The sequence below is a fragment of the Camelus ferus genome, chromosome 35 (assembly GCF_009834535.1).
Source record: "Camelus ferus isolate YT-003-E chromosome 35, BCGSAC_Cfer_1.0, whole genome shotgun sequence".
In the NCBI taxonomy this organism is placed as follows: Eukaryota; Metazoa; Chordata; class Mammalia; order Artiodactyla; family Camelidae; genus Camelus; species Camelus ferus.
This window is the reverse complement of record NC_045730.1, coordinates 19,374,977-19,387,745: the sequence shown is the minus strand read 5'-3', so window position 1 is coordinate 19,387,745 and position 12,769 is coordinate 19,374,977. Positions and strand designations below refer to the sequence as shown.

General features: G+C 38.4%; 1 protein-coding gene across 7 annotated transcripts in view; it reads left to right on the top strand.

The window, feature by feature from the left end:
• The window catches only part of ARHGAP12 (Rho GTPase activating protein 12), a 106,750-nt gene that overhangs the window by 81,538 nt on the left and 12,443 nt on the right, over nt 1-12,769 (top strand). For all 7 annotated transcript variants that reach the window (XM_032473995.1, XM_032473999.1, XM_032473998.1 and 4 more), the window contains 3 exons: nt 612-673; nt 4,618-4,699; nt 10,395-10,496. In XM_032473995.1, the coding sequence (XP_032329886.1) occupies nt 612-673; nt 4,618-4,699; nt 10,395-10,496 (246 nt within the window). The remainder of the gene's footprint in view (nt 1-611; nt 674-4,617; nt 4,700-10,394; nt 10,497-12,769) is intronic.

Sequence of the window (12,769 nt, the reverse complement as noted above, 5' to 3'; positions counted from 1 at the left end):
TGTCAGTGTTTTCCCATCAGCTCACTAATCTGTCTGGTTTGCCCAGAGCCCAGTTCACCGTCTGATAATGTGACCAGTGGAGCATATATTGGATTCTTTGTGCCACATTTAGGCCAGTTCTATGCAGAGTACTGCCTACTGTTAAGTAATTTATTAAATACAGTCACTGCATTTGCTCCATCTAGTTAATTTCAGACTATACTGTTGTAAAATAACAGCAAAGTAAATAATTCCTTTTTTGTAATATTTATTGTTACAGCACTGTATTTATTTTTATAGCCTTGTATCACTTTCTTTGAACAGGAAGTCATAAATCATTTTTCCAGTGTTCATATGGAAATCTAATTTGATTTTTTTTAACCTTATGGCTGCTATTACTTGAGAAGACCAAGTGTTTAATTATCAAATAACTGAAAATAACTTTACAGAAGTATTAGAAAATTATATTCTTAATGTACCTGGAACTAAGCATATTATATACTGACCAATCTTTTCTTTGAAGCTGATTTTTAGAGTACCACATCAGTTTGGTTCAGTCACATGTAAGAATTTGGACCTCCTTGTCTATATGAATGACGTATAAACAGTATTGCCTCTGTTCCATACCATAGGGTCAAGAGAAGTACGGATTATTAAATGTAACAAAAATTACTGAAAATGGGAAAAAGGTTCGGTAAGTCCACAAATCATTAATGTTCTTACATGCTTCATCTGATTGAAATCAATAAAAACTATAATTCTAGTAGAAATGATTGAAAGGTTCAAAGAATTTCAAATAATGTATTTTCTAATGTGATGTATATAGAATTGTCATGAAGTGCAGGAAAAGTTTTTTGTTGTGACATATTTCTTAAGGTGATAAGGCAGAGGATTCTGAGCAAGCATTAGCTTTATTAAATTTTTTTTTAGTAAGTAAGAATGCACATGGCAAAACACAAAGGTACATCAGTTTCCCTCCCCAGGGGCAACCAGTTACGTCTAGTGAGATGTACTGGTTTCCTCCAGAGATAGAAGATACATATATTTGTATGCACATAGATTAACTGTTTTAACACAGTCTTCTAACAGTTTGTCTTGGAGGTGGTTCTGTCCCATTGCCTGTGGAGCAGCTGCACTGTTTCTAACTGCTGCACAGTCATGTGTCGCACGGCTGTGTCACAGTTTATTTACCTTACTTACTTGCAAGTATGTCACTCTGCCTGTCTGTCGGTAGACATTTAGGGTGTGTACATTTTTTTTGCTGTTACAAACGGTATCACAGTCAGTGTCTTGCACAGTACATTTTGCGAGTTGTAGATCCGCCTGTAGAGTAAATTTTACAGCAGTGGGATTGCTGGGCCACCTGCAGTGGTCATTTCGATAGAATTCCAGACTGTGTCCCAACACGCTGAGTCACTTCCACTGTCCAGTCGCCTCAGTTTCTCCACACTTTTGCCCGTTCAGTATGTTGTCAAATTCGTTGATCTTTGCTAATAGACATTAGAGGAAAAATGGAATTTTTTATCTGAATTTCTTCTTAATGAGAGAGTATCATAAGCCATTTGCTTTTCTTTTTTGTTGTTGTTAAATTCAGTTTTTCTCTTGGGTTGTTGGTTTTTTGGTTAATGAGTAGTACTTCCTACTGAGTTAAAGAAATAAGTTCTTTGTAAAATAAGTTGCATTTCTCTCAGCTTTTAAAAACTGCTGAAATGCTGTGGTTTTATAGCCAAGATGAGATCAATCTGTTGTGTAAGAAAGAGTTTAAAATTTACATGTGGTTGAGTTTTCAGAGGTGCTTTACTGAACTGTCTGTGTCAGACTCTGGCACAAGGAAGCTGTTCTCTCGAGTGCTCTGAGGTCGCTTTGCAGACCCCGCGGTCGTCTGTCCTCGGCGGAGGCCGTGAGAGCTGGGTCTTTATGTTCCTCTTTCTCCCTTTTGGACGTAGGCAGTGCGGATAGGTCTTTGGCCACTTTCTGTTTTCATTTTTCCTGTGACAATTCAGTCTTTTAGGTTTTCTGCTTCCTTTGGAATACTTTTGGTGATTTATGTTTTCCTAAGACTATCATCCACTTTATTATCTTTAGATTTATTTATATAGAGTTGAGCAAAATGGTGTTTTAATTTCCTGTATTTTTAGTGGTTATCAAACATTTTACTCTGAGGACCCCTTTAAACTCTTGAAAATTATTGATTACTGCAAAGAACTTTTGTCTATATAGTTTATATCTAATTATTTATTATAAGAAATTAAAATTGAGACATTTTAAGAGTCTTAACTCTTTTAAAATAATAACTAATAAAACTAATAACTAATAAATGTTAACATGAATAACATTTTTTTGAAGACAAACCCCCGTGTTTTCTAGTGTAAAAATTTCCAGCAGAAGCGTGGCATTGTTTTGTTTTCAGAAACCTTTATTATTTGCCTTAATGGAATACAGCTGGATTCTCATCTCTGCAGTCTTTTGTGACATACTATTTTGGTTGAAGGATATGAAGAAAATTCTTTGCGTAGATAAAGTTGAAAAAGGGAAGAGTATTTTAATAGCCTTCTCAGATCATTGTGCATATTTTGCTGCTCCACCAGAATTCCATAAATGTTAGTTGCAGTGACGGGTCTGAAAAACTGTCACTGAACTTTTCATATTCAGTTACATTAAAATCCAGAGATCTGTGTTGCACTTTGAATGACTCTTTACCCATATATAACTTTGTAGCATCTTGTATGTCATTTGGAAAATACTGGTTTACTAAGTTTGCTGAATTTTCAAATGTTGTCACATTTTATTTTATAATATCATAGAATCACAAATCAGTAATATCATCATCAGACTCACTACATATTGGGAAATTGTCAGCCTCATAGTGGTAGATGTGCCAAGTTTTCCAAAATTCTGCTTTATGTTTGAAAGCTTTAATTTGTTATTGTCAACAAGTGCTATCATTTATTTTCCTTGAAATGACAGGCTTGCTTTATTTATTTTTGAGATAATGTCTACCTGTCAGATACTCAAATCTAAATAACCATAGTGTATCCATCAGTTGTTTTTTCAGGAAAAAAATTGGGTTCCATGAAAAAAAGTGACTAATTCTGCTTTTAACTCAGTCACACAGTCCTTGAGGCAACTGTCACTTGTTCAGTATTCAAATATTCAATATTTGTTCTCATATAAATATTCTACAGTTTTTCTGATTTTGAAAATTAAACTCAAAAAGTTTATTTACCAGTCGAAATATATTTAAAGTGAGAATATATTTTAGTATTTTTCAGAGGAGAGACTTAATAGATCTAAAGAAGTAAAATATTGAATATAAAGTAAGTTTGCATATAAAAAATTAATCTTCCAAAATATCTGGAGATCCACACAAAACAAAATAATAAAATAAAATGAAAATACAACAAAATGATGACAGAACAAGTACCAAATACATCTATCATATCAATATCAATGAGTCAGTATCATCAATAGGTACTCATCTATTGAAAGAAAAACGGTGCTCAGACTGAAACACAAAACAAAACCTAACTCTCTTGTATCTAGTAGAGACATCTGAAAAATGGTTCAGAGAAGAAAACAAACAAACAGGCAAATCAAAGGTGTAAAAAGTAGAGCAGGAATAGGGATCTTCAGAGCAGACAGGTCCGATTCAGGGGAGAAGCCTTCAGCATCTTTAAAACAATAAAGCCCCGTGGGTCAGGCCGTCAGGGACAGCCGTTCATTGAGTCAGCAGCAGTAAAGCCCTATAAGCAACACCGCAGGAAGTAAAAGGAAGAACGGATAGAAACTCAGTAGCAGCAAACTTTGCTCCACTTTTCAAGTAGACGTAAAAAGTAGTAAAATAATAAAGTGAGTCTAAATGATAGGTGTTAGATTCTACATTCTGAAAATGTGCTGCTTTGAGTTTTCTCAAAACTGGCCGTGTGTTCAGCTGTTCATTTTAGCCTGCCAGCAGTAGAATGGCCTTGTAAGGTAAACATTGGTTACCTCTGGAGTGTGGGGTGAGGAGGAGAAGTGGGGGCCTTTTCCTCTGTACATTTCTGTGTTCAGAGTTTTGAGATAGTGTATGTGTTGGTTTTGTAATTTAGGAAAAAATACTTTTTTAAAAGCCTCATTTTAGTAGTAGTAACCTCAGTGATCAGTGTGTAATTTATCGTACAATTAGAGTGTGCCTGCTGTCTGCCGCTTCCCTAGCGCAGCCTTGTTAGGGGAAGGGAGATGACTGAGAAATGTAACACAATCTGTATCTGCAGAGAATTAGGCGAGATACGCATGTTCGTCTAATTTTTAATTGTGGATAAGAATTCTTCCCAAATGCAGTGTTCACGTGACTTTACACTAGTGCCCTTGAGCACAGATGTGCTGGGTTACTTTTACGCACTTTCAGCAATTAGGTGTTATTCCAATGACTTATATCTGTAATTAATTTCATTTGTGTTGGGGCCTTTATGGTCAGTTGGGACCATAGAGTGATTGTGATTTCCACTAGAATTATATCCCCAATAACAGCAATTAGAGTGTCAGTAATGACTGTAAGTTGTAGACAACATTGGGAGTAGCTAAGGAGGTTTTAATTTTTTAAATTTGGCTGGAAAAACTGGATAGCAGAGTTTTAATTGGGCATCTTTATAATTGCAGAAAGAACTGGCTGTCGTCATGGGCCGTGTTGCAGGGTTCCTCTTTGCTCTTTACCAAAACTCAAGGAAGTAGCACAAGCTGGGTGAGTATTTCTTTCCTTTGGAGGCTCCATGCATTCAGATCATGTGGGTGGTGGTGTAGCAGAACTTCGCAGAGTGTTCCAGAGTTCTTGCTACAGCTCAAGTGCAAATAAGAGTAAGTGGAGGTTTCTTAGTCAAAGATGTGTTTTGACTCTTAAGAGATAGAAGATGGCTACTTAAGAAAAGTCTGATTCATTGTATTGTTAAAATCTGTTTTCTCCGTTGAACTGAAAGGTGGCCTTACTGCTTGGCGTTAGAGAGCGAATGCGTTCCTTGGTTCATCTTCAGGACGAGAAAGCTTTCCTGTATTTGTGACTTTGCTCTTTCAGATATTTAGTCAGAAAATAAACAGCCAAGTGGCACGCCCCATGAATCTGCCCCTTGGACACTGGTCGCGTGTCCATGTCTCCATAGGACGTCAGCCAGCTTTTAGAAGAATGAAATGTCACCATTACTTGTGGGATTTTGAGTGTTTACTATCATTGCTCCTTGGTTATTTGTAATACAAATACCAAAAATTACGATTTGTGACACATCATAATAGCTAACACTTTTTGAATGCTTAAAATGTATTAGGTACTGTTCTGAATGTGGAGGATGGTGTATGTATTATCCTCTTACCTCTGGGAGATCAGCTGTTCATCACCCCCACACCCCCTCAGAGATGAGAAAATGAGGTGTAAAACAGTTAAATAACTCCCTGAAGGTCTTATAACTGCTAAGCAGCAGATCTGGGTACCATTCTGGCTCCAGAGTCCATGCTCTGGATGTTTCCAAAATAGGTTTGGTAATTAAGTTTAAAGTGTCGATACTTAAATAAAATTTTAAAATGAAATTAATCTAATTTCTGCTTTATATCTTACTTTAAACCAGTATTTCTTATCATTACTGAGTTGCTTTAAAATTAACAGGACGTGTTGACCTTACGTTTGATGAAAGAGAAATTCACTTATAAAACTCAGGCAAATTTTCGGTGTCTTCATTTATAATGCAGCCGTGTAACATTGTTCTGAACCAGGAGAGCCACAGAGCACACTAGTCCTCAGATACGCTGATACAGCGACCCCCATATCTGCTGGATTGAGCTTGAGTGTGAACGTTCTGGAACATTTCACTTTAGCTGCGCTCATCCTTTGGTTTGTTCTCTGGACAGCCAGTGCAGTGGAACTGACCCGTGATGTGCTTTCTGTGTTAAAAGAATGAAATTTTGTTTTGACTTAATCTTAAGGGAAATTGGTAATTATTTCTCCTTTTTCTCCTAAGGTAAAGCAGGGCACTTTTTGGGTTTGTAATAATGCATTTTTAGAAGACTGAAGACTAAAAGACTGTGCCTGCTTGTGGCTCAGCTTTTATTTGAAATTGAGTAAAGGAAATGGATGAAAGAAAAGAAATGGAGAAGCAATTAGAGACTAATAAGTAAGAAAGTTCCTGAAGAAAGCAGGATAATAGGTCATTTATTTGGTAATTATTGATCCTTAAAGATTGAAGGTTGTGATATATACAGATAAGGCAGGTAGACAGACCATTGTGGTCAGTGAGGCATCACTGAGGTAGGCAGATTTGTATGTGACTTAAAGAAAACAAACATTTCTTTTTAAATTTGAAGATGTTAAGTGAATATGCCGGCGCAGAACCATTAGTACAGGCTGGTGGCATTTTATGAAGTCCTCTTGAAGACCTTACATACTTCAGAACTCATCATTAAAACTAATGCTGACAGAGGGTGTGAGGTATTTTTGTTCATCAGCTAAAATTGTGTTGCTGGGTTTCCATGTGGTAATAGCAGAAGCATAGTTTAAAATTCACTGAGCTAGCCAACTTTGAAATTCTAGAATTCTTAATGAAGTTTTAACTTAAGGATTCACTGTTCGAATTTTTGCCTTAAAATGAAAATTTATTAATGCATTATTAATAATATAAGTCACTTCAGATTGGTGTCATTAAATAAAATGTAGTCACACTGTTTTATAATCTTGGAAACTAAACAGATGATAAGATACTTGGTTATATAGTCGTCTTAATTTTTATTTTACAGCTAATTAAAAATTCTCAGGCTGCCTTTTTCTTCCCACATGTAATACATATTAAGGGAATAAAAACTAATTTAAGTGGACTAAGTAAAAACAAGTAAGATTATTCAAATAAAATTGTGTGAGTATGTATAATATATTCTGACATGTAACATTCATAAATATTTTAAATTGGTGAAATATACAAGATGCTCCCCAAGTAACTCTGTAATTAGGATTGTTCAGAAAGGATTTGAAAGAATCCTCACTTTTTCTCTGCTAAGTCACCAACTAGATCCATCGTAGGTAAAATGTATCCTGTTTATACAGTGAAATCCCATCTTACCTGAGGCTAATAGTTAAGCCAAAAGACAAAAATCAGCTGTAGTGAAAACTCCCCTGAGTGTCTCTCAGGAAGATGCTGTCAGAAGTCAGAGCAGTTTTCCCTTTGATGTTGGAAGAGATTGCTTTTCCTTCAGTTTGGCTTGGACGTCATGTTAAGGGGCTACAGCTTAGAAGGCTGGTTCTTGATGGAGTCGTTCCCCACTTGGCGCAGGAACCTGTACTGAGACCCACTGGAAGAAATGGCCAGTTCAAACCTTACACCTACTCCAGGGTACCTGTTTACCGATGGGACACTGAGCAAAATCATCTCTGCTGTTTGAAGCTCTGTTTTAAAAAACATCCATGCTTTGTGTTTATTTGGGGTTTCACGGATGGTTAAGATTGAGTGCTCATTGTACGTACGCTGCACCAGCTCCACCGTGAGATAAATCACATCGAAGCTCTGTCATCCAGAAATCCAGTGAGCCTTGCCTTCTCCTTCAGGATTGGTACTTGCCACCTGTTTTTGGGAAAATAGTGGTTTCCACTGGGTTTTCTTGTCAGTTACTTAAAGTACACTGGCCTTTTTCTTACCTCCTTTCACATCATTTGTTCAGCAGACATAAAAGCCTGCTGTGTTCTGGGCCTGGTGTTAAGTTTGGGGCCTCAGGAGGAAATAACGCAACCCCTGTCTTAGAGCTTACGCTGTAACGGGGGACCAGCCAGGCACAGCCTCAGTACGACACAGCACTGTGCTCCCTCTCGAGGATCCGTCATCCTGTGCCCTGAGTATGTCAGAGTCACCCCACAAATACTGGTACTTGTTCAGGTTCATTTATACAAGCTTTCAAATTTCTAAAAGTAGTCACTTCTTTGGACCAAGTAATACTTTGTTGTGGGGCTGTCTTATGCATTGTGGATTGTTCAGATGACAGTAGCATCCCCACCTCCCATTGTGACAACTGCAAACGTGTCCATACATTGCCAGATGTCCCCTGGGCGACATAGTCACCTCTGGTTGAGAGCTGTCCTGGAGGAAGGGGAAGGCCAGCTGGATGGTAGGGCCCTTCCCGAGAGAGGACGCAGGCAGGCAGGGGACACAGCCCTGCCGGCCACGTGGAGGAAGCTCAGGTATTCTGAGCAGGGGCTGGGTCCGAGGGCGGGGGGCCTGTGACTTCTCTGCGCCAGCCCTCAGGTCTCCGCTGTGAGCATAAGGGAAACAAGTCTGTTTAAGTTGCATAAAACATTCATCTTAAAAATAACAAAGTCAGGAAATATTCTACGATGAATTCTAGGGCCTTCGAAAACATTTTGGAAGTCTAGCTTCACTCTATTGTGTCTGCCTGTGGAGTGGTATTTTGTCCTGTCGTTTCCACCGTGGTTTTGTCCTGTGTGCCATCTTGCCATTGTGCATCGTAATGACACCATCATTCTCTCCCTTCCCCATCAAGTCGCTCTGCCGCCAGGGCTCAGCCTCCGAGCTCTTGCTTTCGCTGCTTTCTTCCTGGAAAGACTCTGTCCGCCGCCGGCCTGCTGTCGCATGTGTAAAGTCTGCTCCCGTCTCAGCTGTCACTGTATGTGTTTGTTGCATGTCCCTTGCCACAGTAATTCTGTTTTCTTTGCTGTGGATATGTTTGAGCAATAATTACAGTAGAGAAAAGCAGGACTAGATTTTGAGAAATAATGGATAATGAACACAAAATTTGGCCAACTGTATTGAAGCATTTTAACTAAAATTCCAAGTCACATCATTGTATTTATGTTTGGTCACCGTATCTTATTGGGTTGGTTATTTATACCTTAGCTTATAGCTAACCATCTGTCTACAGAGCATGTCATGACAAGTTAAATTAAATTGATTTCTATCATTTTGTTAAATGTATACAGTTAAGTTTTATAACTTTTGGGATATATCAGATTTGCTCAGAAAGTTATTCCCATAACAGCTTTAAGATTAATTACATGTTGTTATTTTTTTTGAATGACAAATGTAGTAAAGAAGGCAAAGGCTTTGCTGAATTGTTAAAATTTTTGTTGTGATTTTTATTATGATTCCACTAATTAAATTCCATGAAATACCCTAAATTTTGTTTTGGTTCCACTAATAAATTCCATATAATATCCTAAGTTTTGTTCAGTTCTATTAAGTATAGTATTTAAGTCCACACTGCTAGCTGAAAAGATGAAGTGAAAGGGAACAGGTGAAGTTGGACCACTTACTCAGTGTGAACCTGCAGGCAGTCACTGACGTTATGAATAGAGAGAGAGCTATCACAGGTTGGTGGGGGAGATCCGTTTCCAGTGACAGACATAATTTGACCTGAAGTATTTTAGCAAGTGAAATTTCCTGTGACAAGTCTTCATGACTTTAGAGGTGACAGCTCCCCAGCCTTTAGCGATTTTAAAACCTCCAGACCTTAACAGTGACACAGGAATGCTGTTTTCTAGTCTCAGTTAACAGATTAAACAAAAATTTAAGTTAGTGATGGCAAGATATAGAGTAAGTCTGTATTAAACATAAATTTTCTGCCGTTTGCTAATCTTTTCCTTATCTGGCTAACAAAGTGTAGTAGCTAAGTGCTTTTCCTCTCAAACCACCCTTGTCGGCTGTCTTCCCCTTGTTTTCGCGGTTCCTCATGAAGTTGCCGAGGCTTTTAGACCGTCTGGCTCTTGTTTTCCTTTCTGACAAAGACTGAATGAAAGAACATGCAGCTCAGAGTTTTGTTTTCACAGGTTACTGTTAGTCATTGACAACATACATAGTCGATAAGGAAATACCTCTTGAAAGCACAAAATGAGGTTTAGAGAATGTTTATTAGGTGGAGAAGAATTTGATTGTCTGCCACGTGAAGAATATTGCCTTTTGAACACATCATTTTATGTTAGTCATGGGTAGTCTAGGATAAATTCCAAAAAACAGAATTGCCAAGCCAAGGTCTGCATGTGTTCATAAATTTGCAGATGCAGTGTCACCAGTTTCTCCTCCCTGGTGGTTCGGTTTACACCCCACTTGCAAACAAGGGCCTAACACTCTACAGCCTCGCCAGCAGTTTTTCATCAAATTTTTCTGTTGTTGTTACACTAATGGGTGAAAAAGGAGTTTAGTGTGGCTTTATTTTGTATTTTTCTTATAATGATGGTAGTTGAGCCATTTTGTTTCCTTTTCTATGAACTATATATTCATGTCTTATAGACAGTTTTCAATTTTAATTTAAAATAGGATTTATAATATAAAAAGAGAAGAATTTGAGGTAATCATCTGTTTGATTTATTGTTAATAATATAAAATTGGTCTTGATTCTTTTTGGATACACATACGGACATGAATATCACATAAAGGTTTTTCTTTTTTTCTAAAACAAAGTTTGGGAGTAACCAGTCCAAACCAGAGTTCACAGTGGACCTTAAGGGAGCGACGATTGAGATGGCTTCAAAGGATAAATCCAGTAAGAAGAATGTATTTGAGGTAATGCTTTTTTTTCTAAGTATAATTCTCATTCTTAACCATAGTAATTTTATGTTCTGAGCTATTTTGGGAAATAGTCTTTCAGTGTGACTAGTTAGGGCAAAGTTAGTCATTAAGTCAGTTTTATATCATAATTTAAGGGAAAAAAGCTGATGTAGAGATGTGGCTTCATTTGCACAAATCACTGGATCTCAGACTACGGTTACAATCCTTTGTTCCACGAGTCTTGCCTTTCCCCAGCAACAGTACAAGGGTGTGGTTTCCTTTACCTGCCAAATCTAAAATTAAAAAATAAATTAAAACCTTTCCACTTGTCATTCAAAGCCCTGCACAGCAATATGTGACTCTGTATCAGTTACTTATTGCTGCATAACAGGCCACCCCAAAACTTAGTAGCTTAAGAGAAAAACCACTTTGTTCGCTGGACGCGGCCTGTGCCGGGCTGCGTGATTCTTCTGCTCCCCCCCGGGGCTCCAGGCACCAGGGTCTTGAGGGGCTGGGTGCTCAGACCCCACGTCCCAGGCTCGGTGCCAGCTGTTGGCTGGGCTTTTTCTCACCCGGGGGGCCACCCAGGCTGCTTCACACATCAGGGTCCCAGAAGGGCCGGAGTAAGAGCTGCAGGGCTTCTTGAGACCTGGGTTTAAGAGCCAGAGGGCAGTGTATTCTGCTGGCGAAAGCAAGTCAGAGGCAGCCAGCGGTGCAGGGTGGTGGAGGAGCAGCGAGTCCCACTGTAGAGGGGTGTGCTGGGTGCAGAGGGCTTTTTGAGACAGTCTTTGCAAATAATCTTCCAGACCCCAACCTTCCTTGGTAGCCTCCTGTCTCAGGCCTTTCCTGCTTGTTGTCTGGGCAGACTGGAACGGTTGGTGTTTCCCGAGTAGAACCCAAGTTTTCCTGTCTCAATGGTGTTTACTCTTGATTAATCTGCCTCAAGCATCACCTGCTAGTCTCTGCTCGTCAGATGTTTCCTATCTCCCAAGACCCACGAGAAACATTACTGCAACACTGAGGCTGCTGCTTTATGCTTTTAAAACAGCATTTATTTCTGTGTACCCTGAGTTATCATCCTCTGTAAATTATTCCCCCCACTAGATGATCAAAAAGATTTTTTGAAGCAGAGACTGCATTTTCCCTTTTATTTAAGTAAGAACCTCTAACAGAATATCTGACATGCAGTGAATAGTCAACATTGGCTGATTGGCTTGGCCCACTCCCTAGAAAAGTCACGCAGGAAAGGAGGTCCCTGTTTCCTGAGCCGGCCTTGTTCCGTTCCCGAATGAAAAGGATCCCTCCCGTGGTCAGATAAATTTGGGAAATAGTGTATATTTTAATCCTCTGTTAGAAAGTCACAGTGCACCCTGGAGTATCAAAACTCTTAAGTCTTGAAGGACAGAATTTGGTTTAACTCTCTTCAGTCCAGTATTTCCCAAGTTAATATCACCTAGTGGAGTTTTTCTTTTTTCTTTTTTTTTTTTGAGGAATACGTTTTAAACATGACTTCAGGAACTAGTTGAGGGATATGTCTCAGAATGTTGTTTGGAAAACATTGCCATATGTTCCTCTGGGAAAAAAGAAATCAAACATTTACCAACCAGAAAGGAGAAGCAGTGCTTTCTACGACTGCCTCAGCGTTCTTCCCCAGCCAGGTGTGGGGAGCTTGAGCCAGAGAGATTACACATGAAGTGGTTGTTGCCTTCAGATGGAGTCACACACAGTATCCTTACCTGACTTCATTCTTGTTTAACAGTTTGGTAATGTTTCTGTCCAAAGTGGGTATGATGTTTATTACATCTTTGTACCACTTCATTACAATTCCCTGTTAAAGTGGAAATGATGAAAGTCTAACTCATATATTTTCTTTCTACATTTATTTTTTTAACTAGAGAGAAAAAAATTTCTCAGATTTGTGTGAAAATACCACAGATTTTATTTCTTTACAAATTATGTTTCAATTCTAATTTAAAATGTAATGTTTGGAAACTTGAACTTTTAAAAAAATTGGTTTTTTTTGTTGTTTGGCGGGGAGTAGGTAATTAGGGTTATTTCTTTGTTAATTGAGGTGCTGGGGACTGAACCTTGTGCGTGTTAGGCATGCGCTCTACCACTGAGCTCTACCCTCCCCTGAACTTATTTTTTTAATGATAAAGTATAGTAGATTTCAGCAAGTTTTATAGCATTTGTGTCATAGAGTTTGGGTTCCTAACTTACTAGACTTTCATTGAGAATCTGTTGTGAGAAAAAGTCATGTTTTGTAAAATAAGTCAGCTGGTGTTGCT